The sequence below is a fragment of the Agelaius phoeniceus genome, chromosome Z (assembly GCF_051311805.1).
Source record: "Agelaius phoeniceus isolate bAgePho1 chromosome Z, bAgePho1.hap1, whole genome shotgun sequence".
Lineage (NCBI taxonomy): Eukaryota > Metazoa > Chordata > Aves > Passeriformes > Icteridae > Agelaius > Agelaius phoeniceus.
In genome coordinates, this window is record NC_135303.1 from 46,493,722 (window position 1) to 46,521,514 (window position 27,793).

The 27,793-nt window shown below is 48.2% G+C and overlaps 1 protein-coding gene across 1 annotated transcript; it reads right to left on the reverse strand.

The window, feature by feature from the left end:
- Positions 1–596: 596 nt before the first annotated feature.
- Positions 597–27,793, reverse strand: B4GALT1 (beta-1,4-galactosyltransferase 1). Its single transcript, XM_054652316.2, has 6 exons — positions 27,464–27,793; positions 14,795–15,030; positions 7,596–7,783; positions 6,042–6,164; positions 4,446–4,550; positions 597–3,925 (listed from the first exon to the last, which is right to left on the reverse strand). Exons 1-6 carry the CDS (start codon positions 27,732–27,734, stop codon positions 3,790–3,792), a joined length of 1,059 nt encoding a protein of 352 aa, XP_054508291.1. The 5' UTR covers positions 27,735–27,793; the 3' UTR covers positions 597–3,789.

Sequence of the window (27,793 nt, forward strand, 5' to 3'; positions counted from 1 at the left end):
ACAACTGCAGGAGCTTGGGGATGTCCTGCCCCCTGTGCCAGCCTGGGCCCAGAGGCTGGTACTTGGTCTCAGCTGGAAACAAGCCCACCTTTCCCTGGAGAGCACTGGGGACCTCATGCCGAGCCTTAGCCACAGTCTGGCCAGAAAGATCTCTTCCACAGAAACTGTTTTTATGAGAAATTGCCAAGGAACACAGGCAAATGTTTACTTCAGTTTCCCAGGAATTATTCCTCCATTTCCACACTCTAGCCAAACCCACAAGCACTCAAGGAGCAAGCAGTGGCCTGTTTGCCCAAGCAGTCACAGCCTGAGTGAGGGTTTGCATCTTCTGCCTGGTTTCAGGATGGATTGCATGCTGTCCCCCTGCCCAGATTTAGGAACCACCTTACAGTTTTCTGGTGTCATCTGGGGACTCTTAGGTCTGTGTCTCTAACGGGCGGAAAATTTGCAGCACAGAGAAATTAATTCAGGAAGTAGCCAGAGGGAGGAAAATCTGGAGAAAGTTAATGCATGGAGATTAAGGCACAGCCTAGTCCACCCCATGAGCCAGAAACCCACCAAGACAGAGGGGTAACCCAGAGCAATGCTGCCAAACGTTGTAACTGAAAATATTTTTATTTGACATCAATAGTAAAGAAGGCACATTGGATTACATCCCTTGATATATAAATGATAAGAATGCAAAAGCAAAACCATCTACAGGAAACTCAAAGGCAGTCCAGTATACATGTAGCATCCTGGGGTAAAGCAGCATATCAGGAACCTCCCTCATGCTAACAAGCAGTCAGTCATCCCAAAGAATCCAAGCATTAGCGTTTCCTTTGAAGCTGTTTTTCTGGGTTTCAACCATTAGTTACAATCGTATCACTTTGAGTGTTTTCACCAGTAGGGGAGAGGAAAAAACACCACCCACCATAGGACACAGTCGGAATTGGCTTTGGTGCAACATGAGTGTTTGTAGATGTGGCCCCTGAAAATCCCTGGGAGAGGAATTTCATGGCCAGGTCGAGTCAAGAGCATTTAATGAGTTTGACTGATATAGAGTTTACACAGAGACAATGAGATCTAGAAATCACAGGTCAGCACCAAAGGGCAACATAAGCTACAAAAAGTGGCTTCAGTTCTTTACATGGCTTGTGGCTTTAGCAGTGGAAAAGAAACTATACAGCAGCTTCTTGCACTACTACAATCTCTCTGCTGAAAAGGGTTTTCAGGTTTCCTGATTTTCCAGTTTCCATTTCTTCTCTCTTTCAAGGCACATGTTGCAGAAACCTTTGATCCCAACAGCCAGAAACAAGCACTCATCCCACCTCCATGACATTGAATAATTTCAGCATACAGGCAAACAATGTGTTGTTGCACTAACTTTTTTCTAACCATCAAAGAATCTCACTGCAAGGAATGCTGCCAGCATCTCCCCCACCCACCTGACAGCAGATAGACAGTACAGCTGAAGGTCCCAACTCTGACTTACAAAAGGCTCAGCACAAAATTGAGGTGCTCTCTGCAAAGACATGGCATTTTCAAGTGAAGCTTTGATAAATTTTTGGTTATCTGCTGCTGCCTGTGGAAGTGCAGCCCTCCTTTCTAAGGCAGCTTTGAAAAAAAATTTTAAAAACAATTCTCTCCTGTGTCTCCATTACTGCTACAGACTACACCCATACCAATGTTTTACAGGGAGACTTTTTACCTGATTTCTGTAAAACACATCTTCTTGTACTCTCTTGCATCTTTAAGATCTGGAGCCTAATCTGCCATAAGGACTATTGTATTGTTTGGGTTTTTTTAAAATATTCAATGATAAGCACAAGGGATAAGCTCTTAACCACAAGCCTCCTTCCTTGCACTTTGCTCCTGCTCCATGCAAGGCCATCTTGCCATAGCTCCCACCATGACTGGGGCAGCAAGTCTAGCCAGAAAGAGCATTGAACCAAAGGAGGTGAAGACTTCTCCAAAGTGAGACTGAAAAGGCATCTAGCAATTAAAGTCCCTCTGCGTCCTGTGAGCCACTGCTGGCCTAAGAAGAAATGCACGGTTATCTGGCCCCTGCAGGATCCCACCCCTGCAGTGCAAGGGCTCAGCAAAACCTTCAGGTCTCAAAAAATGTAACAAAAAACCAAACTAAACCAAACAAAGGAAAAAAAAAAAAAAAGAAAAAAAAAGGCAGTGCTGAAGTTGATCCCCAATACAAGAAGAAGTGTCCCTGATTTTAACAACCTTCAGCACAGGCCAAGGAAGTGCAAATTGCAGTGGTTAGAGCTGGTGGCAAAGTGCTCACCAGAAGGAATTCAGTTCTGAGTTCTGGCAAGAGCTTTAAATCACTTAAACCAGCTCCCTGGGTGTCAGCGCTTGAGGCTTTCACACATGGTCAAGGGAAGGAGAAGCAGGGTCTGTACAGGTGGTGCCCTGGTGCACTGAGAGAAAATGGTACTGCAGAATGTGCATGCCCCTCAAGCCTGAGACAATCAGAAGGGAGGACACACATTGCAAACAGGCTTTAGGCAAAGAAAAATCATTTGGATGTCGGCCCTGCTGTGAATATCTCAGCACCGCAGGAGATTTAATAGACAAATACACAGAGCAAACAAAATACATGGCTTATACATAATGATGCAGATGAAAAGCCTACTAGTCTAAAGATAAAGGAGGCTTTGAATCACATCCTATTACGCTGCACCCTACTTTAATCTGGTATTAAATATACTGCTTATGATACACAAATTGCTTTTAAAAGTTATTAAAATGTTACAACAACAAAAGTAATAAAAGATTTCAAGTTTTATGCACAACCTTGCAAGAGAAAATTTTGGTTTTAGGAAGCTTCAGACAATGCTTAAATAGCGTGGTAACTTCCCAACACCGCTAACAAATGTTAGCAAATGTTAAGGCCATAATTTATTTGTGCAATGAAATTAATCTTTATTTCATGGGGAAAAAAAACCCAAAAGACAAATCAACACTGCAAACACCTCTCTGAACTCCTCCACCCCCCCAAAAAATCCCAGGTGGTGTTGTGCTGAAGCAAATAATCTCTATCATATCCAGAAGTAAGATTATCTGAAGCCAGCAGATTTTAGAGAGGTCATCTGTATAGCTTCCCACCCTGTGCAGGGAGCTTACCCACAAATTCTGGCAAACTGTGTCAACTCACTCAAAGCCTCCTTTGAAACTAAAAGAAATAATGACATTCATTGAATCCAGACTTGATTGTTCAACACCTGCTCTACACATAGAGGAGATGTTTTGGTCACTCTGAGAAAAAAGTTGTATTTTGCTGTCTCCATTTAAAAAAATCTAATGCAAAGCATAAACTTGGACAATTTTAGCAGCATTTTACAGTCCTTCATAAAGTAAAACCAGGAATGAATTAAAAAGAATGCCTGCACACACCTCATTCAAAATACCAAATATCATGGGCAGTAACTGTTGATATATCACAGTCATAATCAGAAAATTTTGAGTCCAGCAATTAATTCGACATGGGGAGTACTGCAGCAAATAGATCAGATTCAACATTTTATGGCAAAGTAACTATTTACAACTCGTATGTACAGCTTCTGGACTTATAAAACGACGGAGAGCTAGAAAGTTGTGTAAAGTCAAGTTTGAAATTTAAAAAAAAATTTAAAAAGCACTTGTCCAACCAATTTGGAGACACTTTGGCATGCCAAAAGAGGCCGTTTTTTTTTTTTTGGTTCACTGCAACTCTTTTAAAACCAGCACATATAATGCATCAGTGAGGCCAGATATCCTGGGCAATATAGGCAAGTCTCTGTTGTGTCTCTGATGTTAGCTATTGGGGGAGCCAATATCCACTGTGATCTTTGTGTAGAGAGGGTATTTGTCAGTTCTTAACACCTTGTAGGATAGTGTATTTAAGCCATCAGAATTCATTGTCTCCCGTGTGTGAGCAATTCGGTCAAACCTGCAGGAAGGGAAGAAAAAAAAGTGGGGGAGAGGATGGAGACAACAAGGAAAGAAAGGAAAAATGTTTAAACAATCTGATCTTTGCATGCCTCTCAGGCAGCATCGCAGGTGTTTCAAGAAAAACCTGAGTATCAGTGCCATAAACTCCCACATTTGGCCAGCCTGAGCAATGGGCCAATGCATTCCTATGGGGTCAAATTATAGCTAGGAAGAAGCAGCCAAGCTTTTAAATCACACAGGTCCTTTTCCAGCTCTGCACTAGAGCAGAGGTTTATACCCCAAAGACAAGCTGGAAACAATTGCTCAGAATCTAATTTTCTGCATTTAAGAAATAAAAAAACCAGGAGAGGCCTGGAGAGGAGCAGAGGAAGAGCAGGAGCAGAGAGCTCAGTCAGCAAGGAGACGGCTGCAGCCTTTCCCCACTGGACCTTTGTGCCCGGCAAAGAGAAGGCCAAGCAGTTGGAGCAGCAAGGGCAGGAGGCACCCCTAAACCTGATGTGGGGAAGGGTGAGACACACCTCTCGGGGTTGGGTTCATTCTTCCTGTCCCGGGAATGCCGGATCATTCTGCACTTCCCAATGACCGCATCCGGACGGGATATCCCCATGCCTTTAAACACCAGCCTGCAGAAAGCGAGTACATTAAACACTCAAAGGATGTGGGATGCTCTGCTACACCTTCCACAAACAACCACTGGTTTTACCTACTGTTTTTTGGTTGTTTTTGAGGGGGGATGTTACTAACGCACTCCCAAGCTTGCCGACACAAGGAAGGAAAGCCAGTCCCTCTCCACACAGACACTATCTATCACACAGAGCAGAGACCTCCCCTGCCAACACCAAGATAGCTCACCACACCCTCACTTACACCTCCATCTCCTCCAAACAACACCCAACACCCACATTAGCCCTGGCACAGGCTGTAGACTCGAATTTGAGTGGGAGTCATCTAGTTTTTTAACCCATCTGGATGGGAGCCAGAGGAGCACTTATTTCTTGTGATGTTAAAGCTGCAGTGTTGGGGGAAACCAAAGTGAATGGTGGTGACACAGCATAAAGGAGACACATGGTCAGAGTCACAGTGGCACCAGCTGAGACCTACTGGGTGAGGGGCAGCCTGTCTTTGTTTGCATGCTCTCTACAAAGCACCTGCTGAGTTTTTTCATAGATATCAGTGATGAAAAATACTTGACTTCTTGTTTACCTCTCTCTTTTCACTTCTTTGTAGCATCTTCTGTTCCTTAAAACCTGAGTGCCCCCAAAAGAAAGAACTGCCACCTTGATCTGAATGCCCTACTGGAAAGCTGTCCCTTTCTTCTTTTTTTAAACAGAAGTGCAAAACCTCAGGAAGATACATTTTTTTTTTAAACACCTTTTCTGAAGCCTAGAAGAGTTCAGAAATCCCAGAGAAAAGATCACAGAGTGGTTTTGATACTGAGAAACATGAAGAAGGCCTCCAAATACAAGCCCCTCATGATGATTTCTCTCAGTGAATGCTGTGGATATGTGAAGCTGAAAGGTAGCATGTTCATCCTTTGCCCTGGTCTTCTCAGCCTGCCCTGTGAGAACACCTTCATCCTCTCCTGCACTTCTGAGCCTTGCTCAGCCTCCTTCCAGTGAAGCTCACATGGCTCACAGCATCATACAGACAGCCCGACAAGTGGAACTCTCCTGGGAACAAAGGGATCTGCTACAAGGCTGCAGACCCAAACAAATCTTGGGTTGCATTGGGCAAGGTTGATCAAAGTCTCATCCACCTTCAGCTGCATGTCCTGAATTCCCTTCTTTGAGCCAGTACTGGGAGACCAGAAGGACACTGCCCCAGCCAGTGCACTGGTGTGGGTGCTATTGGTGAGGGTATAGGGAGAATGAACAATGGCAGGGGGAGGGGGGTGACTTTTCCAACTAGAGCCTCTCCCCACTGCACTCTGGGAGCTGAGAAATGGGGTGCCAGCAGGAACATGCTCTCACTGAGCCAGTAGGTTGCCCACACATCACCTTCACCTTCTGCCTGGAGACACCCCATGTCCTCCCACACCCAGGTGACACCAGCAGGGCTGTGTTCATCCCCACCCCGAATGCACCCCAGGGTGCCAAGGAGGAAAAATTATTTACCTGTTATAAATGTCATCATCTTCACCACCCCAGCCCCAGTAATTGTTTGGGAACCCATTGATCTTTGTGAACTGCTCTTTGCTCAGGGCGGACACGCCTCCAAAATACTGATTGTAAGGCAACCTGGAAGCAGAGAAAAGAGCACATTAGAGGAGAAGAGGGTGTTAGCCAAGGGGCAGCCTGCCTGCCTGAAAAGGGCTTGCTGCTGCCCTTCACCCAGCCCACACCCACTGCAAGGCACCTTCCTGCCACAGGAAGCAGCCATGTGTTGCAGTACTCTGGACTCATCTGAGGGAGAGGGAACTGGTGAGCTCAGTCCCAAATATATCTGAGAAGTATTTTGCAACTGGAAGTAGCTGCAGCCTTTTTCTAAGCAGTACACTGTCCTCAAAGGACAGGCTGAAATGCATATCACCTCACCGAACGTGATATGAATGCCACAGGAGTGGCAAGAGCTCAGACAGACACTGGATATGCCACAGAGCCTTCTCCTTGTGCAGCTCCACTGCTCACCTTCACACTCCTCAGTGCCCCGAAAGGAAGCTTGCAGCCCAAAACTGAGCTGGCAGTGTGACCTTGCACACAGAAAGCCAACCAGCTCCCACCTGAAACAGGACAATTCACCAGGAGACTGGGGACAGATGAAATTCAGACCCAGAGCATAAGGAGAGGGTCCACACGGGGATCACCAGGATGTAGTACAGACTTGTCTTTGCTTTAACAAGCAGAGAAATCCCCAGGGCCACGCATTTCTGTTTTAAGCTTCACCTCCGTGCAAGAAAGAGCTACAGCTGCTGCAGTGACAGTGGCAGTTCTGCTTGGAGCAGGGCTTGGGTCTGGAGTGGAGACATGCACAGACCCTGCCAACACCACCACTGCTATAGCTTTAGCACTACTGGCCACCACAGGGTCATGACCAGTCTTCACTTTATAGATGAGCTTTTAAGCTCCTCCCTGAGGATTTGGGACAGGGGAAAAAAAACAAACAACCAAAACTGAAAGGAAAAGCAAGACACGTTTTTGTTCAGAACAGCTTGCTAAACCCAAATATATGCTGCAAGAAGTTTCACTCTGTGCTGCTCTCATGTACCAGGGCAGGTCTCTCAGTGGCATAAAACCAAACAGCCAAAAAATTTTTGTCTTGCTCTTAAAATAGTGTCTGATGCAGTCTTTTTAAAGCTGCACATAATTCTCAGTGTGTGAGAGTGTCTCACTTTTCAGACTGGGTGGAAACACTAGCTGTCCTCCAGCTCCTAGACTGAAACACAAGAAGGGATATGTGGGCATCTGCAAAACGAAGGCTGCTTAGCTCTTCCTCACCCTTCGTTTCACCTTCCAGAAGCTGTGAATTTTAATAAAGTCCTCAGCTGCATTTCTCTGCCCTCCTCCCCTGCAGCCACCCGCTCCCTGCAGGGCCCTGCAGGTTAAGACAGGCTTTTGGGAGAGATGCTTTCCCATGCTTTCAGTGGTGGGTGGGGATGTGTAACACTGCGCCTGCCCTGCTAGGCTGGCAGTGCTATTAGGAAACAGATGCCACTCCAAAAGGCGTCTCACCGAAATCCAAATTTATCCATGGATACAGAGAGGTGTCGTGGCTGGCTGTAACATTTGTAGGTGTTCCTGTCATCCATTGGGATGAGGTCTACATCACTAAACACAAAGCAATCATAGTCATACTCCTTTAAGGCCTCTGCAAATCCAATATTCAGCAGTTTAGCACGGTTAAATTCTTCTTCTCCATCCTAATTTAAAAACAAATAAAAACAGTTAAGTGACTTAGATATGACAGTTGACATCAGCAGTTTCTTACCTGTTGCCAGATGCCAGTGTTGCTGCAGAGGGCTGACATGCCCTGATGACAGACTGAGCTCAAGCCCAAGCACTGCTCTTGCAGCACCCATGGCATGTTTGCAGCAGACCCCAAATGCTGCCTGTGGAACAATGACACTCGGGTCAGCTGCAAACCGTGGGGGCAGGAAAAATGGCTGAGGAAAGGCTGGACCCAGCTCAGCTCCCATCTCTTGGTGGGAGCCCCCAGGAGGGCAGGTTTGATCCAATGGTAAGCAGTCCCTATGTCCCACTCCATGCACAGGCATTTAAGGATTGAATTTTCTTACACAGGGTAAGCAGGTGGGGTTTCCTGGAGCAGCAGAGAAAAGCAAAAAGAGGTGAGCTCCTCTGGAAGAAGGGACTCTTGCTGCAGAGAGAAACATGGGCAGTGCTTTAACTTACAGCCATGACAAGGACCATGGACCAAAACCCTGCTGTGGCCAGAATTTCAGCACCCTCCTCCTCAGCTCTGCCACAACATGGCTGTGAGACTGTAGCACAGCCACTGCTGAGCAACACACCAGACCTGATTTGCAAAGCACGAGATGGCACCAGGAGCCAAGGTCTGATGCTTTGCTGCTCACCTCTGACCCTCTGCCAAGCCCTGAGCAGCCATGAGCAGAGGAGCAGGCTGCTCCCTGGGCTCTGGGCAGCAGGTTTGGCACATGGCTGTGACACAGCCTTGGTTACTGCATGGCAGGCCAGCATGAGCTGCTTCCCAAAAGGGCTGCAGCTGGAGAGGTGGATGCTGCCACTGCTGCAGTGGCACATCCCCCTCTTTGGAGCTCTTCACCACTGTTCATCTCTCCTGGGGGCCTTGACAGATGGGGGGAAATGCAATCAGGAAGGTTCTCGCCATGATGGGAAGGACTTGAAAAGAGTTGACACTACAGCAGGGCATATTTATCTCAGGGCAAGCACAGCTAATGAAGGGACTGGCAAAAAACAGGGCAAGAAAATCTCTACTTTCCTCCCCAGATAATGAAGCACCTGAGGAGAACCTGTCTGGCCCTTTTCAGGAAAAAACATTTCAAAAGCACATGTGGATTTGAGCACAAGTACAGGCTCACAAAATACTGAGTACTTTAGCTTTTTAGCTAAAAGATCATACCAAAAACCCAATAATACTGGTGGTTTGAGAGTAAGGATTTCCAATTGAAGACCCCACTCTGCAGCAGCTTCAAACCCAAACCCTGTACAAGGCAACAGAGCAGGTAGAAAGAAACTCACAGGGCATCGCTCAAAGAGATTGAAGGGTTTTGCCAACCTTGAAACCAAGACTGCCAAATCCATTCCGTTTTTAGTCCTCCACACTCTCTGAGCAGTGTTAAGACAAAGGACTCCCCCACTGTGCAAGCTGTCCCCCTACCCTGCACTACCCACACCCAACATGGGATGCAAATCAAGGATGGATAAAATACTGTGCCCAAGGAGCAGCAGCTTGAAACACCACACTCATTGTAACAGCTTTATCTGGTTAATAAGCAATCATTTTGGTAACCATTTAATCCAGACTAATTAACAGATTTGCTGCTGAAGAGCCAATGCAGGTTCTTGAAACAGCCCCAAGTATATTCCAAATTAAGGTTTTAAAATACAAGTGTCAAACCAGTTTTCAAAAGCATTACTCCCTTGCCTTGGGCATAAATGACTTCACAGGGAGGAGTAAGCTTTCATGGAAGAGGATCTGAGCAAATTCTTAGCATCCTCACCCAAAACAAAAGGGTTCACACAACAATAAGGTGGTGGGTGGACGATCATCATCACACATAAAGCAAGAGCAGTGAAAACTCAAGTACAGAAAATGAAGGCAAGTGGAACAAAGAGGCTGGGGAAAGGAAGCAACTGAGGTCATAAGATTGGAGGATTTTCTTTCCCCAGCAAAGGCTGCTGCCAGCCCAAGCTGCCCAGCACTCCTCAGGTCCTACGACACCAAACCCAGACTTGGCTCCAAGGTTCTGAGGGGGACTCGACCTAGTGCTGGTGCAATGTGCTCACACCTCAAAGCAACTGCTGGGGCCTCATTTCATACCCTTTGGCTGCTCTTTTCCTAATGAAATTCAAGGCAAAGGGCACCAATTTTGTTACCAGCAGAGGCTTAGCTGTAATTAACCAGTGCCTTCAGGCAGCCTCTAACTCCTCTGGATGACACATGGGGATAACAGCACTACAAGGAGCAGTGTTTTTAAACCTGTCCCCAAAAAATCTCAAAGCACAGAGAGTTTTGTACCGAGAGCATGCAGGACCCTTCCTGCTACCCCACCCATGGGACCCTGGCAGAGCTCACACTGGAGCCCACACTGTGCACGGAGAGGGACAGGACACAGGGCAAACACTTCATGTGGGCATTGACACTCTCCTCCCAAATGGCCCCGCAGCTTCACAGTCTGGCATCCAAAAGACTAGCAAGAAGGGAATCACAGCCTATACAGAAAACAAAGAACTCTCTCCAAGCCATTTTTTACTAACTTTACGGTGAACATGTAGCTCATGCAGCAAACTTTGCAAGACCATTACCAACTGTGACTGCTTTGAGGCAGGAGGTTGCTTTTCTGTCCCAGAAGGTATGTGGGGATTTAACACAGTATATTGGAACAAAAAAAGACAAGAGGTTTTGCTTTTTGCAGAAGCTCTGTTTCTTTACCTAAGGCAATGTGGAAGCACTGGCGTGCTTGCAGTATCTGAGATTCAAATATCTCTCAAAACTCACATGCACGCTGCAATCTTTGACTGATCTGTGACATTTTGGAAAAACAACCAAACAACAAACCAGAGCTGTGAAAACTTCCTTCCAGGTCAGCAGAGAGCACAGTACCTGCCGGTGAGCCTTGAGAAAGCAGGTAAAGCACTGCTGAAAAAACCTCCATCCCTTGCCTCTGCCTAGTGGCTTGCCATCCCATGAATGCTGCTATTTGTCACAAAGAAATGGATTAGTTTGGACTTGCTTGGACAGAGGAGCATTATCCTGAAGAGCGAGGCAGCACACAGAGGACTGCTAGTTAGACAATGCAGTCAAGCTCTAGACATAGCCTCCATGCTCTCCTAAGCTTTCAGACAGAAAATATGTAATCCAAGCACATTTTTGCTATTTTCTTTTCCTGACAATTTTGTCCCAATATTTTCTTGTCCTGAAATTTAACCCATGTCTGAGTTCAGTGCTGGTGCCCAGCACCTGCTTCTGGCTCATGAATTAACTCTGTCACTCCCAGAACAAATTGCTGCCTCAGTCCTGCAAGGTCTAACACTGACTCCTTCTTGCACCCGGAGATGAATGATCAGCCTGAGCAGAAGAACATCCAGGCTTTTTTACTTCCCATCCCTTACCTCAGCTGAATCTGGCTTGTTCACCCAGATCTGCCAAAGGAGGCAGGGTTCCTTTTTTTTTCAGTGCTTAAACAGAAAAAAATTGAGGTTTTTGGAATCGTTACTCAAACTAAAGAAGTTACAAACCAGCAAGAAGCCACATGTCCTGACTTTGCTCTGCCTCCTACATCTATGCAGGAGGCAGCTTTGTGATTCCTCCTGCAGACAGCACAGATGAAATGTGGCTGCATCTCTCTCACCTGAATCCTACGCTCATCAGACCTCATGGAGGTAATGGTGAGGATCTACGTTGTATGTTTCTGGCCAACGAGGAGAACCATCACCCCCAGTGGGAGCTTGCTAGCTAATACACTGAGATAGCCTGAACCACACTCGCCATATCCATGGGGAAGTCCTTCCTCCAGTGGACTTGACCAGGTAGAAACAAATTTCCAGAGCCATATCAGGAGATACTTTGGTGTTTCTCTGTCACAGGGTGTTTTGAGACCTCAGCACTATTACACTGGGCAGTGGGAGAGAGCAGCCACAGTTGAAACCTGCCTCCCCTGCCACTGCAAGGGTAACCAGCAGCTGAGCACAATTCCTTCCTTTGCCCACAAACCTGATACCCCCTGCAAAGTAACACGAGTAAGAGTGATGCCCCAACCACTTCACACACACACGTGCACACACCTCTCTGGAAAACTGCTACCAAGACACTGCAAATGGCACCAGGGGCCAGTGGAAAATGGTTGAACAACTGCCCAGTTTCCAGGGAATTGGCTAAGTCTTCCCTTTCTTAAACTTTTGTCTGGCTGCATGGGCATTTGCATGGGCTGAAATGCAGTGAGAAGATTAGTTTCTAGAGCTGAGCATCCGCCTGGCAGTGGCCGCAGGTGTGGGAGGACACACGGATAAGGGTGGGAGTAAGCAAGGCTGAGGGAGACACTGCAAATTTGTCACTTGTGGGGTACTGATGGGCCCTGGGCAGAGCATGCCCAGCCATGTCCTCTTCAGATTTACCTGAAAAATCCTCCAATGCACAGGGTTTGGATTTTTCTAGGGGTAGAGCGTGAGAGGTGAAACACAATACATTATTTTCCACTGGCTCCCGTTACATACCAGACATTTTACAAACATCATCCCCCTGACTTCAGCCAAGTCCTACTCAGAGGCATTCAGGCACGCAAGAACAGCACGGAGGAGACACAATGGACTCGTGACAGAAACACATTGCGCTGAAAGGAAGAAGTTTGACATTACCAGTGCAGCAGTAGCAGGGCTCAGCGCTCCTCTTTCTTTCTATGAGATGCAGAGCACAGAAGAGCATGTAGGCAGCGTGTAAGAACCAGATCACACAGTAATTCTCCTTGCTTCAGTGATTGCTTTGATATAGACAGGATTAACAAGTAAAGGTAATATTTCCCCACTAGAAGGAAAAATAAAATAAAAAAAAAAAGGAGGGCAGATGCAAAGGGAAGGACAGACAAGAAAAAGAGAAAAGCAATTGTCAAGACAGCAGAGAAATAAGACTGTTTTCCTACTGTACTTCTGGAAGAATTAATGCATTTTCTGTATCTCTCTCTATTCAGTGTTCCCACTCACCCTTGGGAGATGCATCCAGTGGTTTTACTACCACTGACCACTCCACTTCTAGACACAGCTTATTAGAGGCATGCAGAAGGAGAATGTTTACTTTACAAATCAAGTAGTCTTACTTGCTAACCTATATCTACTGGATGTGGCCAGGGCATATATACCCTGTGTACTGCATTTCACTCTCACTCAAACTATGCCCACCCAAGAAAAGCATTTGCTTCAGAAACTTCTGTGAGAGTTAACTGTAAAGGACACAGCCCTAGTGCTGGAGAACAGGACCACAGAAGAGGAGTAGCCAGCAACACAGGGCAATGCAAGCCAGCATGCACCATCACAGCAGCAGCAGGGACTCCAACCAGGCTTCAGACACTGCCTGCCTTTAGGGGCACCAGCCCTGCTTTCCTCACGCTGGAACACCACCCCCAGCTGCACACAATGGGGGTGGTTGCTCTCTCACAAGCGATGCCCCAGACCACGTGCAGGCAGCTCTCACAGCTGGTGCTGACTTCACCTGCCTGGGAAAGCAGCAGCCCCCACCGCAGGGCCACTGCTGGGTGCCACACTACCCTCCTGCTTCCGAGCCGTGCTCAGAGCAGGGAGGCACCACCTGCACCCCTGGCCAGCAGGGTCTGTGGCTCAGCCAGCCCCGTGGCACCAGCAACTCACACGGGCAAGGAAACGCAGCCCGAAGCACAGAGGGCTGCGGCTGGCCCTGTGCTGCTGCACCACAGCAGCACCAGCTCTCCTTGCTTTCCACAGGATGGGTTTCCCTACAGGGCTCAATTCTAGGGCACAGCACGCCTGTCTGCATGCTGCAGAGATGCCTTGTGTCCTCAGCAGTGTGGCTGCCAGGCCACAAGCGCAGTCAGATGCAGACACTGAACCCTCTTGGCTGTTGTGCTGCAGAAGTACTACTGATTCCCCAGAAATCCCTTTTGTCCTGACCTCTGGCACCCTGGAAATGAGCAAAGCAAGAGAAATTGTAGTAATGGAGTATCAGTTTTCTCTCTTGGGATAAGTCTCCCCCTACTTTCAAGTCTGTGATGAAATTCATCACCTGGGTGACCATTTTAAATATTCATGGTGTTTGATATGCCCAAACACACCAGCTGATCCAAGCAGAAATTTAAGGAGTTAACACTTAAAGAAGCATGTTATTTCATCTCAGTTCTTACTGAGCTGAGAAAACAGAATAAAAATACATATCCAAGAGAGAAACTGCAGTGGAATTGTCCAGAAGGTGGTCTCTGCTGAGGCTCTCAGAATTGCATCTGCCCTTTCACCCTGCAGCCTGTACAAACGCCTGCACATTTTAAGCCTTTCTAAGGGTGAACAACACTCACTTATCTAAACACCATTATGCTATAAAGTAAGACAGCTTGTCTTGAGTGAAATGTGCATTTTTATGCCTTTCTTTTTTTAAAAGGCAGATTGAAGGCCACCAGATAGCAAGAAGAAAAAGCCCCAAAACCAAAAACTCCAATAACTTCTCCATGATTGCTTGTTTCTTTTCTATTTCCCTGAAGACAGCCACTTACCTGCCCCACTGCCACAGCTTTGTTTTCTCCATCCTGACTTTGGGCACTAACATGAACAGAAGGTGTTTGATAAAGTGAAATCCTGCACACTTATGGCACATCTACTACCAAACTAGGCATTAATACCAACTTGTCACCTTAAAAATCTCTGCATGCCATTCCTGCAGCAGTTGGGAAAAAAGAACATATGGAAAGAGGTAATTAATTGAGTTATACTATTAGGAATTCTTTCCTCCTCACCAAGTGGTTTCTTTAAGCAGAAACTCTTAGGAATGAATTGCACCTGAGCAGAAGTGGGGATCTCGGGTTTTCCACCAAAGGCATTGAAGCAAATTTTTTCTTCCTTTTCTTTTTCTTTTTTTAAGCAACCTTATTCCTGCCTGCCAGCCTACTGCTTTTCAAAGAAAAGCAGCCATTCCTCTATTTTAAGGGGCACAGGCACCGTTGCGACAGCTGTGTGAAAGCTTGTCTCTAGCATCTTACCTGGTTGATAACATATACTCCATAATCTAGTTGCTGCCTCTGGAGAATTGGGTGCAGGTAATAGAGCCAGTACTTGAGGTGCTCCTCTCGGTTCCTGAACGGTATGATTATTGCTACCTTCTGAAGTGCTACACAGTCCTTCGGAGCAAAACGACCTCCTGCTCTGACCTGTGGGTTTATTCTTGCCACTTCTTCCAGGTTTACAGGCTGGGAGAACTCCACACGCAGTGCACCAACTGGAAGAGAGTCATAGCACAAAGCAAATTAACACACACAATCTATTTCTCTGAGCATACATCCTTTACACACATTAGGGTTTTGGTTGGGTTTGGTTTCTAAGAAACAGAGCTTTTGGTCCAAACACAATCCCATCAGTGCTTGGAGGTATTGAAGCTTGAACCATCCATACCCAAAGCAACCTCACACCACCAAGTCAGAGCAAACCCACAAACAATGTGTGCTCTTGGCATCAGAACCCAGTCACTGACACTGAGATGTGCAGGTCCTACAGTCTGTGTGGCCAACCAAGAGCTGTGTTCCCACTGGCACATGCACCACAAAACCAGCCTGAAGTACTGCCCCCTGGGCTCCCAACTACCTCAGGCAGCCCAAGAGTCAAGTGCTTCAAAAATAGTTCTGCTCTCCTACTGACAAAATCACCTATGGATAGTCACATGCAAAGTGAATAAAATCCCCTTCCTGCTTTTTTTTTCTTAGAGATATTTTTGGTGTTCTGTAGAATGCCACTTATTAATTAGAAGTTCTGTAATAGAAATGATAAAAAAATCCCCATATCCAGATTTGCATACAGGTTGGCAATTCCTGTAGATGGTTTCAAAAGTGGCAACTTTTGAAACCATTGAAACAATGTGTTAAAACCAGGTTAAAAGTGAGAAGTCCAGGTGGCACCAGAGAAACCCTTTCAGAACAGCCAGGCTGGCCATTCTATTTGCTTCCAGCTGCTCCAGCACCAATGGAATGACTCATCAAGGAAGCCCAAGAAAAGGCCTCTCCTGCTGCCACGTCTTGCTTCCAGCACCAGCCAGTCAACAAACTGCACTTGGCACAAACTCTGCAGTGGGGGCGTTGCTGAGGGCCCCCTGCATAAGGCATAAAGCATCAGCCCATAAATACCAGTCTGAGGATCACCCCTTAATGATTTGGCTGCTGTGCCCTCCCCTTCTCCTCCATTTGGGTGTGTTTGAGTGTCCTACCTCACCAGTGCTACTGCCTCACATTTGCTGCAAGACTCCCAGGTCCCCAAGGTGGGGCACACTGCCCTGGGGGAGCCCCTTGGGAAGGAGCACAAGTGACTTATGGAAGTCAAAAAGGCACCACAATCAACCTTGTGCATTCCAAAACATGTGAGTACTAAAAAAAGCAGAAATGATTCTCCAGACTCATGGTTCATTCCCTAGTTATTTAGAAGAAGCAACTTGGTTGTGCTGCTTCGCTAAACTGTGCTCACTCACACTGGAGAGGACAAGGAAGAGACCGGCCAAGCTGGCAGAGGTGCTCGGTGCACCTCCAGGGGCAGCAGGGAAGCTTTGCTACATAGCACCTACACAGTGGCAGGATGCAAAGGGATCTCCTGATCTCTGCATTTTGCACTGGTTAAACAGGCAAGTTTCCCTCTCACACAAGGAGAAGGCAGTGATTTCTCAGAGTCCAGGGGCACTGGGATCAGTCTGCCCACACTCCCAGCAATTCTCAGCTGCACAGCTGACCCCTGTGCCCAGTTCTGCACCCTCTCTGCCCCCTGGTACAAGCTGGGCCCTGTGGATGCTGCCCTGCAGCTGCAGGGCCAGGGCTGAAGCCTCTCTGCTCTGAAGTCTAAATGTGGCTTACAGGGAGAGCTCAGAAGGTGCTCTGCAGCAGGAGGAAGAGGCAAAAATTGGAAGAACTGGGGCAGGAAGGAACATGCAGTGGAATGACTGGGACTGGGGCTCAGTGGTGACAGGATCAGGGGCCAGGCACAGCCATCCTCGTGCCTGTGGGACAGGCATCATATCAATGAGGCCAGAGGTGGCAGGTAGGGGAGACAGTACATTTCGTACTTCTGCTGAATTTGGGGGCTGCTTCCACACCACGGTGGGGAGCATTTTTCCAAAACAGCCTCTGGCCCCTACCCACTTCCCCCAGCCGTCCCTGTGCCCACAAGTGTCACCTCCATTAGGAGACTAGCACTCAGAGCTAGGATGCTAGTGCTAATGCTACACTTTTGTGATTTTAAAACAGCAGAGGGCATTGCACTGGTTCACCTAACTTCTGACGGCCAGCAAATGGGATTTTGTTGGGCATCTGTGCCCAGGAACTTTATTTTCTCATCCTTCTTGCCCCTGGATGCCAGCAGCAGGACCCGCTGGGATGCTGCAGGAAGCAGAGGGGCAGAAGCAGCACATCCCCTCACAGGGCCCTGCCAGCCTAGTCCACTGCCAGGCACTGGGTGTGGCTGCTGTCCCATCAAACAAGCCCGTTCCTGTTGGGACAAGCTGGGCTCTGTGTTCCCAGTTACTGGACTCTTCTCCCAGTTGCTGCTCCCAAGAAGCAACTGTGAGCCCCATCAGACTGGAGAATGCTTTCTGGTTTAACAAACAAAGGTTCTTTTAATGTCTTGGACCGACTCAGAGTAAGGCAGGAGGAAATGAAAGTCTGCCATTTAGGTGAACTTACAGAGGAAATCTCCCACTGGTGACTTGTGAGCTCCAACTGGGCAAGGACAGCCACAAGCATTTGGAACTGCAAACAGCATTTTACTGGCTGGCATCCAGCAGCCCCCCAAGGCAAAACATAGACCACTCATCCTGCCAGCACTCACTCTTGCTTGCCTTACAGAGACTGGAACATTGGCAAGGAAAAGATGGGAGCAGAAAGCATATTCATTGTAAAAAACAGCTGCAGAAGGCAGAGATTTAACAGTTTCATAGTCTTGAAAGGCATTGGTGAGAAACGATCTCTACTGCTCCAACCTCCCGCTTCATTAATCAGTTTTAAGGGCAGCACACCTTCTCACAAATCCTGCCCTAAGGGATGCAGCCAACACCTAGGTCAGTGAGAAGTCCCCAGGCACCAGTGCCATCCATGTGTGGCAAGGCAGGCACCTCTGAGACAGGCTGGACACAAATCACTCAGTTAATACATTCACCAAATACAAAACCAGAAAAAAAGCTGAATATGCTGTTTTGAAATACAGACTGACTAAAACAAACTCGACTTCATAAAGTCATGTGGCTGACACAAAGCAGCAGCAACATACCACCCACTGCAAACTGACACTTCCATTTCACTTCCCAAGCAGGACAAGGCCAAAACCAAATCCACAAATGCACAGGCTTTCCAACTGGTTAACAGAGTCACAGTTCCAACTACTAATTTTAAATCATTTCCACTGAAATCTGACTACCTGGATAGCAGGCAGCCCTAGGGCTGTTGTTTCCCAGGGATGCTGACTCAGGATGTAATCTGCAATGCCAAGAAAACATGCAAAGTCTGCTGCAAGTGCTGTCCCACCTGTCAAAATGGTGTCCCTACCTATGTTTACTGGGTAAACTTTCCAGCTCGATTCACTCCATCTGAATCTTTTCTGATTCTGTTCAAGCTGACTGCCTGACACAGGAGTCAGTGTATATAGAGTCCCTTCTAAGAACAGACAGGCGTGACAGCGCTGTGTGGACTCACAACTCTGGTCACCCATGCAGCTCAGCATCTGTAGGGAAATTCTGTTGGGTTCAGCATCACAAAGCTTCAACAGAGCAGCTTCATGAGCCTCCACTGCATATTTTTAGCAAAAGAAAATCTCAAAAACATAAATAAGCAATTGCAGGAAGCTTGCAAAAGAACACGAAAGCACAGCATCACATCAAAACATTTCAGAGTTTGTAAAAGGAGGCTTTAGCTGGCAGTGGGAGGGTAAGAGAAAGATACACCAAAAAAAAAGCCAACCCACCTCTGCCCCTCACCTCTGACCCTCAGAAGCATTTCTGCTCACAGGGAAGGTGCACAGGAAAAGCCAGGGACCATCACAAACTGGAAGCAGCTTCTCACACAAAGCACAAAGTGAGGCTTGCAAAAAGCAGAGGCAGCTCAGTGCTGGAGCTCCAAGAGCCTGTCCCACAGTGCCAGTGACTGCCCCATCCCGACTTCCCAATGGCCATGCCTGCCACAACACCTAAACCTCCTGCCATCTGAGGCTGCTAGCACACAGCCCTTGTGGTGCTCATCCTGCTGAGCCAAAATGAGAGGACCCTCACACAAGTAGCCCAGAATCCACTCAGCCTGATATATAATAAATCTAGAGATTGCTATAGCCTCCCTAGACCAAAGGGAGTGATGTAGGGAGGCCCCAAGGAACACTTCCCCAATACTAGAAGTGTTGGGAAAACTCAGGAAGCAATGCCTTGCAGGGCCAGAAGTGTACTTGTGCATCCCCTACAGGGGCTGCAAACGGGATGACACCACACTCCATCCAAGAAGGTGGGAACAGGGATACAAAACAGGGCTGCTGCCACAAAGGGCAGCCCTGGGGGACTCAGGCAGGACAGACTGGGGGAACTCTATTCTTCAGGAAGGCAGTGTGGCCCTGGGAGAAGGAAATAGGAAGGAGGTAAACTAGTCTCTTGGACAGGCCTGAAGAGTGATCCAGCCATCCAGAATCACCCTCCAGAGAGCTTCGCTGGGAAACCAAGCAAAATCCACCTGTATGCTTTAAGCCAGGCATCAACCTCAGACATTTAGTTTAGTGAAAATGAAAGCAAAAACAGATAGCAGTTGGAAAAAGGCTCTCCCCGAACAGAGCCAAAAAGAACATTTCTATCACCCTGGCTGAGAGCTGGGCACTGCTATCCATCCACTGAGCCATGAGCATGCCCGCACTGCCACACTCAGACAATCCTCATGCAAAAGAAATGCTGGAAAAGAGAAGCAGACTCAAAGAGAGGAAAAAAAAACAAACAACCCTCTCTTTTCAGGGCCCCAACAGAAAAGGGAAGGAAGGGCCCATCAGCCACACCAAGCTCGCCTTGGCTGGGAAAAACAATATCAGCTCCACCCCAGACAATGTGAGAGCAAGTTCCCCCACCCCAGGCTGTGAAGCAGGGCTGGACCCCAGCCCCACACAGCAGCTCCAGGGCAGGCAGGCAGCTGCATCCCACAGCTCGGCAAAGCAGTCATTTCCTCTTAAGGTAATTAAAATCATTTCCCATCAGCTAAACTTCAGAGTTGTGCCAGCAACTTTTGAGATGGCACCAGACAGACTCAAGTCATGGCTCAGGCCCACGATGGGGGACTGGGCAGCCCCCATGTCCCTTGCCCACCTGGGTCTCCCAAGCAGCCATGTCCTGGCATGCAACTCACTGGTCAAAATGGTCCCTGCCTCTTGCTGCCTCCAGCCATTGCTCCCCTAGGAGAGTTTAAAGAAAAAACTCCTTGGGTCTTTCTAGAAATATCCTAGTCACAAAAACCCCAAAAACCTGCCCTCCCAAAGGCTGGTATACATTTCATTTGGCTGATCTACACTTGTGAAGTTGCATATCCCCACAGATGTTAAGTATGCCACAGCAAGGGAAGCCTGCTACATGGGCTCATCTCCTGTCCTGGGCAGGCTTGCACATGGTCTGGCATCTGCAACTATGGACCCCAAAGGAAAACAGGCTGAAAAAAATGAGGATGCATCACATGTGCTGGCAACATTGGGTCCGCCTGATTAATGCAGCAACTACAGTCAGAGAAAAAAATTTGTTAACCCAATCCCCAGCACTGACACTAGCATGTGGCATCTTTAGAACAAAATATAAAAAAAAGGGAGACAGTCTTGTTGATGGAGGGTACTTCTGGGAGAGAAGCAAAGTCCTCCTTGGTGGCTCAAATCCAGTGCACGCTCACTGAGGCGGCTTTGAACTGTCTGCCTTTGAGCCAGGCAATCTGCATGTCATTAGCTCTTCCCACCCACCACAAAATTAAATTCCAGGCTCTCTTAACAGCAAACTACGAACAAACAAACAAACATGGATCAGAAAAAAGCTGAGCAGCCATCAGCCACAAACCCCCCACTATGCAGCAGGATGGGATGTGTGGACAGGAGCCCTCCCAGGTCAAGTGGCATCTCGGGCACATCTCTGCCAGGGCCAGCCCCAAATCATCAGGCAATCTCTGCAGCCCCTCTCCCTTGCCCCATCCCATCCTGCCTGTGGCATGTGCACCTGGATTCCAGCACTGCCTCAGGGCTGGGGTGCACTCCTCAGATAGGTGGGGGAGCACCGGGTGCCAGGTGGGGTGGAGGTCTGTCTGTCTGAAACTCTGCCAGCGCTTGTGCACCCCAAAAGCATGGGTTGCTGCTGGCGAGGACAGCAGGAGGGCATTGCATGCCTGGAGAGATGGCTGCTGCTTTGTTCGCTGCCCTGGAGCCCAAAGGTTTGTGGGAACCCATCCCATAAAGGCCTTTACAGGGTCACTTCCAGATTCAGCAGGACAGGTTTGCAGGTAAATTGTCTCTTTGCCCTCAAAGCAAATCCAATGACACCCCAGGTGGAAGAGGTGACAAAAGCAAATCTCCTTCAAACATGTGCAAAAGCTTGGGGACTGCCCCGAGTTCCCGGCAGCTCAGCAGCAGCTGGAAGCCTGCTGGAAGGGCTGTGCCTGGTCATGCCCCTTGTCATGGCCACTCCTCAGTGAAATTAGCACCTGCACTGTAAATGCAATCCACGCCTGGCTCACCAGGCACCTGTCCTTGCAGGCAGGGGCTGCACAAAAGAAAACACTGATCCAGTGGGGACAGGCTGTGCAACAAGACCTTCTCCAACTCAGAGAAACTCAGGAGAAACAGGAGCAAGCTGAACATTGACAGTGCTCCATCCACATGCCCCAACACCCCAAATCTTTGGCCCCCTCGCTGCAGTATTGCTATGGACCCGCTGGGTTTGTCCCCAGAACCAAATCCCCCTTCTGCCCTGCAGAGAAGGGTGTGCAGGAGGGAGCAGAGCAGTGGCTGGCTGGAGAGCAGTGTCCACTGGTGAGGAAAGGAGGCGAGCTGTGCAGCCCAGCACCTCCTGCTTGTATGTGAGGCCATCAGACCTAGAGCACCTCCCTGCTGAGGACTGTGCACCTCCAGCACCCCACCCTTCGGGGTGGGGATGGCCCTCAAGATAGGGACAATGCTCCCTATCTGCTGAATGAAGTCAGACTAGGATGCTCCACACCAGAGGAGGAAAGTGAAACTGAATTCTGCGTCCAAGGGCAGTTTTGGAAGCTGCAAGTTATCTGTCTCTTTCCAAACACAAACTTGGCCCAATCTCCAAAGAAACTAGCTATTGCTTCAGATCAATGCTGGCAGAGAGACAAGCATGTTATAAAACACTACATGCATGAGACAGAAAACTTTCCTTTTCTCCTCTGTCTGTTGTGCTTTGTCCCTGAAACAGCTGCTCTCCAGCACAGCACAATACCTTTCCAAGCTACTTTATGAGCCTAATTAACACTCCTTGACCTCCACTTTGATCAGATAAGAGGATGCTAGTGATATTTTCCTCACAGAAGCTGCTCCCTGCCTGCCAAGGAAGCCTGTGCTTCAGAGGTATGATGTGCTCCCTGCCACACAGATCTGTGAGCTGTCGGTGTTGTTGCCAGGATCACACATCTGCTCCCTGCCAAACATCTTAAGCATATTCTTGGGAGACATTTAACAGTTTCTCAAACTCTCTTTTGAAGCCAAGAAAGCTTAAATTTGAGCAAACTGATTAATGTGTTATGTCCCCCTCCCTCTGCCCTCTCCATGATCTTCTCTGAGTTTCTGTTTTATTTTTTCAAAAGAAGGCAGTAGAGGGACACGACACAACCCCAGCTTGTGTCTGTGAGCAATGCAATGCCTCCAGCACCCAGGTAGGCAGGAAGGAACAGAGACTGGCTATATAAAAAAGGTTTAAAAAACGCAGGTCCAGATGAGGGAGGAAAGGGAGATGCTACATGTAAAGCAAATGTTATCTCCACTGCCTGGTATTGCAAGTGACCCCGCAGATTCAGAGGCTTCCAGTTCCTGGGGCAGAAACTCCCCACAGCAAGATGATGGCCTACAACTGCAGGTTGGCAATGTGACAGGATGACCAGACCCCAGGCATGCCACACCTACCAAATCCCTTCAGCACTGTCAGCACTAGGAGTCATCCTAAAAAATGGTGTGGTTAGTATCTCTTAGGTTTTCACCCTCTTGCCCCAATTTTGTCCTGCTAGGATTCTGCCAGCAGTAAAACACCTTCTACCTCTGCCCACAAAATGTCCACATATACAGGGCCTCAAATGGTATTATTTATTAATTCCATCTCAGGCAGCACATAACCTCTAAATGCTTCTGTAATACAGACCATAAGCATCACTGCTGATTTTACAGGCTCAAAGCATCAGAAAACCCTCATCACTTACCTTCAGCACCAAGAGTTTAGAGCACCTGCTTGTACTGACTACACAGGCAACAGAAGCAGTGCATTGAAGAAACAGCCTCTGTAACAGGTCCTCTCCTCCCTGAATGACAGCTGTCCAAAGGAGTTTTTTCTTTCGATCCTTGTTTTTTTTTTTAAACATGCCTCACTAACATGGAAGTGGGAAGCACCAGTTTATATCCAGAACTCTTTGACATCTTGGAGAAAGAGTTCTTTTCCTTGTAAGCCCAAGATCCCCAAGCAGAAGGACTTAGGAGTGCTGGCTGACAAGAAGCTGGACATGACCCAGCCATGGGCACTCCCAGCCCAGAGAGCCAAACGTGTCCTGGGCTGCATCCAAAGCAACGTGGGCAGCAGGGGAGGGAGGGGATTCTGCCCCTCTGCTCTGCTCTGCTGAGAGCCCACCTGGAACCCTGCATCCAGCTCTGGGGTCCCAGCACAGGGAGGTCATGGACCTGCTGGAGTGAGTCCAGAGGATTAGAGGAGTGGAATACTTTCCCTATGAAGACAGGCTGAGAGAGCTGGGACTGTTCAGCTTGGAGAGGACAAGGCTCTAGGGAGAAAACAAAGCTGGAGAGGGACTTTTGACAAGATAGTGACAGGACAAGGGGCAATGGCTTTTAAGTGCAGCAGGTTTAGATTAGATGTTAGGAAAAGATTCTTTACTGTGAGAGTGGTGAAGTACTGGAATGGGTTGCCCAGGGAAGTTTTGAATGTCCCATTTCTGGAAGCGTTTGTTCAAGGCCCAGTTGGAAGGATCTCTGAATGACCTGGTCTAGGTAAAGGTGTGCATGCCCACACCAGGAGTCAGGATTAAATGATCTTTAAGGTCCCTTCCAATCCAATCCAATCCAATCCAATCCAATCCAATCCAATCCATGGTATCCCAGGAAAAAGCCATTTTTAAACCTTAGTGAAAATGAGTACATCTCTAGTGGTTTGTCCTTTGGACAATTCACTGGTTCATACATTAACTTACACTTTTGTTTTGTGAATATCCATTTATTACTAGTGTACAGAGTTATCAATTTTCTGATTTTATATCTGGGCATGAAAAGCTAGTAAGACAGACATATGACTGCAATATTTACCACACTTGGGTGAACTTTCCCAGAAGATGCTCATGGCAAAAAGGGCAAGAGCATATTTTTTATGTTTGCCATCCCAGCCACATCTGGTGTCTAAATGGGGGTTAGAACTGGCTAAGGAGACAGCTGTACTCTAAAATAACCTCCATAAATACTTGCACTCACCTGGGCAGGACTTGAAAATTACATCCCTGAAATATAGGTAAGCCTGTCTATGATATTCAGCTTTGCAGACTTTTACTGCATTAAAAAGAGCTCTTTTGGAAAGGGATCTTTCAGCTGAAGAATTTGACCCCTTGTGCATACCCTCCTTAAACCAGCAGGCATGTAACTACCCCAATACCAAAATACCAAAAAGCCACATGGAAATGGTAGAAGAAACACATTTGACTGGTTTGAAAGTGCTTAGGCCAACACTACTTCTAGAGAGCAAATTTTTATTAAAAAAACCTCAACCAAAACCACTACTACAATACTGTCTGCATCTCCTAAAGAATGTAACAATTTGGGGAATGGACACGTGCAGGAAATACCTGGATTTAGTTGCTTTTGGGCTTCTCAGAGAAACCAGAATTTCTCGGAATTCTTGAGATTTTACTGCAGCAAGCACGTTCTGCTTCCTGATACCCCATTTAAGATACTCATTAGCATGCAGCTCTAAACTGAAGCATAAATCCAAAATGCTTATATTACCTTGTATTAGAGAATTGCATAGCCTTTAAGGACTTTCAGCTTGAAGCTGAATTATAGTATTACCCCAGTCCTGATTTGTTCTTTTCAATTATAAATAACAGCAAGTGAACCATAAAAGCACATTTAAAATTTGGCAGCTTCTGGTAGGAGATTAAACCTCATTCAGCTAATGCATTTGTTGCAGAGCCAGACAGCAGGGATTGTAAACTACTCTCTAAAGACTGCTAGGAGGAAAACTGTGGGCCTCTGAAATGAGTACCTGGCTATTTTACCATTCAAAAAGACTGAGCAGTTCAGTCACACATATCCTGTGTGAGTCATCACATGCTTCCCAACAACGATGGGGGAGGGGCAGGCAGGAAATTAAAAAACCCAGAATCATGTATGTTACAATAAATGTTGGTTTGCTAGGGAAATGGAGTTTTTGGAGCAACCTGTTCCCATCAGAGCACTTCCCCATGCTTATGGGAGTACAGGAATCACAGGCTGATTCCTGCTTTTTTTGTTCATATTGATAAGTGAGTTTTGAGCTCAAAAAGGAGTATTTCTGAGTTCTACATGGGGAAATTATATATCAGAAGTGTCGACAAAGTGCACACCCTCTATTCTTCACGGTGGCCTTAGAGGCACATGAGATGCTGATCAGGGCAGACTCAGCTCTGACCAACGTGAGAGGCATGATACAATTGTTTAACAAAAGCTCTTTGCTACAAAAACCTGAAAAGAACAGAGGAAAAAAAAAAAAAAAGAACAAACAGTTTCTCACCTACACGCTGGCTATAAATCTTGACGCCTTGACAGTGCCAGGCTGCATGTGACTGCATCACCCCACAAATACTGAAGTAACACAGGTAGAAAACATTTGCCTACTCTATCATAAAGAGCTGCTTCTTCCATGGCCCTGTTGCTCTGTTGACCATCTGTAACCACTGCCAGCAGCCACATACGGCCTTTGGCAGATTCAGTGAATGGCTCTGAAGATGCTACAAAGATGATTTAAAACATCATAAATGATCCTTCAGCAACTAACTCCAATAAAACTTTGAATCTTGGGGTCACTAAGAGCATTTCTCTAAACTCCAGGCATTTCCAAAGCACATGACTCACTCCTGACAGGATCAGACTAAGTGGAGACCATTCAAAGTAAAGCCATATTCATAAAGGGTTCCCACATCCACTCTCTGAGGACAGGCTTGCACAGCCACTTTCAGCATAAGTGATGTAGGGGAAAAAAGCGAAAGAGACGAATCAAAAGAAGAACACAAAACACAGGACAGTTTCTTTCAGTGACCTCAAAACCACCTTCCTAAAATAACAAAACAGTTGTTTGTAATTCAGATGCATTGATCCATAAAGAGCTGACCAGCAAGCACCAAAAGAAACTATGAATTTTTCTGTCGGTTCCGTAAACGGAAAACCACAGGTAGCTTCTCTGAAGTCTCTTTCCCCAGTGTGATCTCTGGTAACAGAGGTACCTATGCTGAAATGGCCCATTGGTGGATGAGGGAGATTAACCCCAGGCTCAAGGGCCCAAGGTGTGGCCAGGCTACTGTCAACCTGGGATGCCAGCAGGCCATGGTAACAGCCCTGCCTACAGCACAGGAGTGTCTGTTCGAGGAGCAGCAGTTACAAGCAACAAGTTGGGTGGGAAAGCCTTTTAAAGGTACCAAAAAAATCCGAAATTCCCCTTGTCCCCAGCTCTGCCTTGTGACAAAGCCAGCAGATCAAAACAGCTCCAGGTCATCACATAGTAAAAATGAGACCACCAGCAGGCTGCAAACCCGCCGAGATCCTGCCAGCATGCCAGCACCCAAGCGGTCGTGGAAAAAGCCTATGGGGAGCACAGCTCCAGTGCAGATAAAACACACGCCAGGCTGCCACGTATCACGGTACTGCATCACAGGACCAAATATGTTCAGTGGAAAGCGCCGCTGGGATACATAACAACTGTACTCATGACCCTGCCTCGGAGCTCATTTTAAACCCGTTCCGCTCATTCAGCAGGTCCGCCGACAGAGAAAGGCTGCGAAAAGCCTGCATAGCGCAAAAAAGCCCTCCTGAGCTTGCATTGCGCAAGAGCAACACTTTGGGTAGAGTTCCGAGAGGAAATTACCCAACCCCCAGGACAACCAGAAAGAAACCTAGCCGGGCGGGGTGGGAGCGCTTCCCGAGCGCTCAGGGGCTCCTCTCCCCGCCGCCGTGCCTGGGCAGCATCCGCGCCGCGCTCCCCTGCGCACCGGCTCCCCGGGGATTCTCCCACAATCCCCCTCCGCCGCCGGCACACTCGGGAGCGGCCGTGCCGCTGTCACACCGCGCCCGCTCCCGGGGCGAGGCACCCACGGCGCACCGGGACCCGCCGGCTGCCGCCCGCGCCTCCTCCCCGCGGCCCGGGCGGCGTCGGGCACCCCCGGGCGGCGGGGCCCCCGCCCGTCCCCCCGAAACCCCGCCGGGACGGCACTCACCGAGCAGCGGGGAGGGCTCGGGGCAGGGGCCCAGCGGCGGCTGGGCGGGTGGGGATCGGGCCCGGGCGGCGGGCGGCGACGGGCGGGAGAGCGGCAGCGAGAGGTTGGCGGGCGGTGGGCGGCGCGGCGGCGGCTCGGGGCTGCCCGGCGGCCCCAGGGCGCTGCCCGCCAGGTAGTATAGCAGCGTGGCCGAGAGGTGGAGGGCACAGAAGGCGACGAGGAGGCGGCAGGCCCGCTGCAGCGAGGTGCCGGGCAGCGACGGCTCCTTCATGCCGCTGCTCTGGCGGGGAGCGCCGCCCGCCCCGCGCCGCACCGCCGACGGGGAACGGG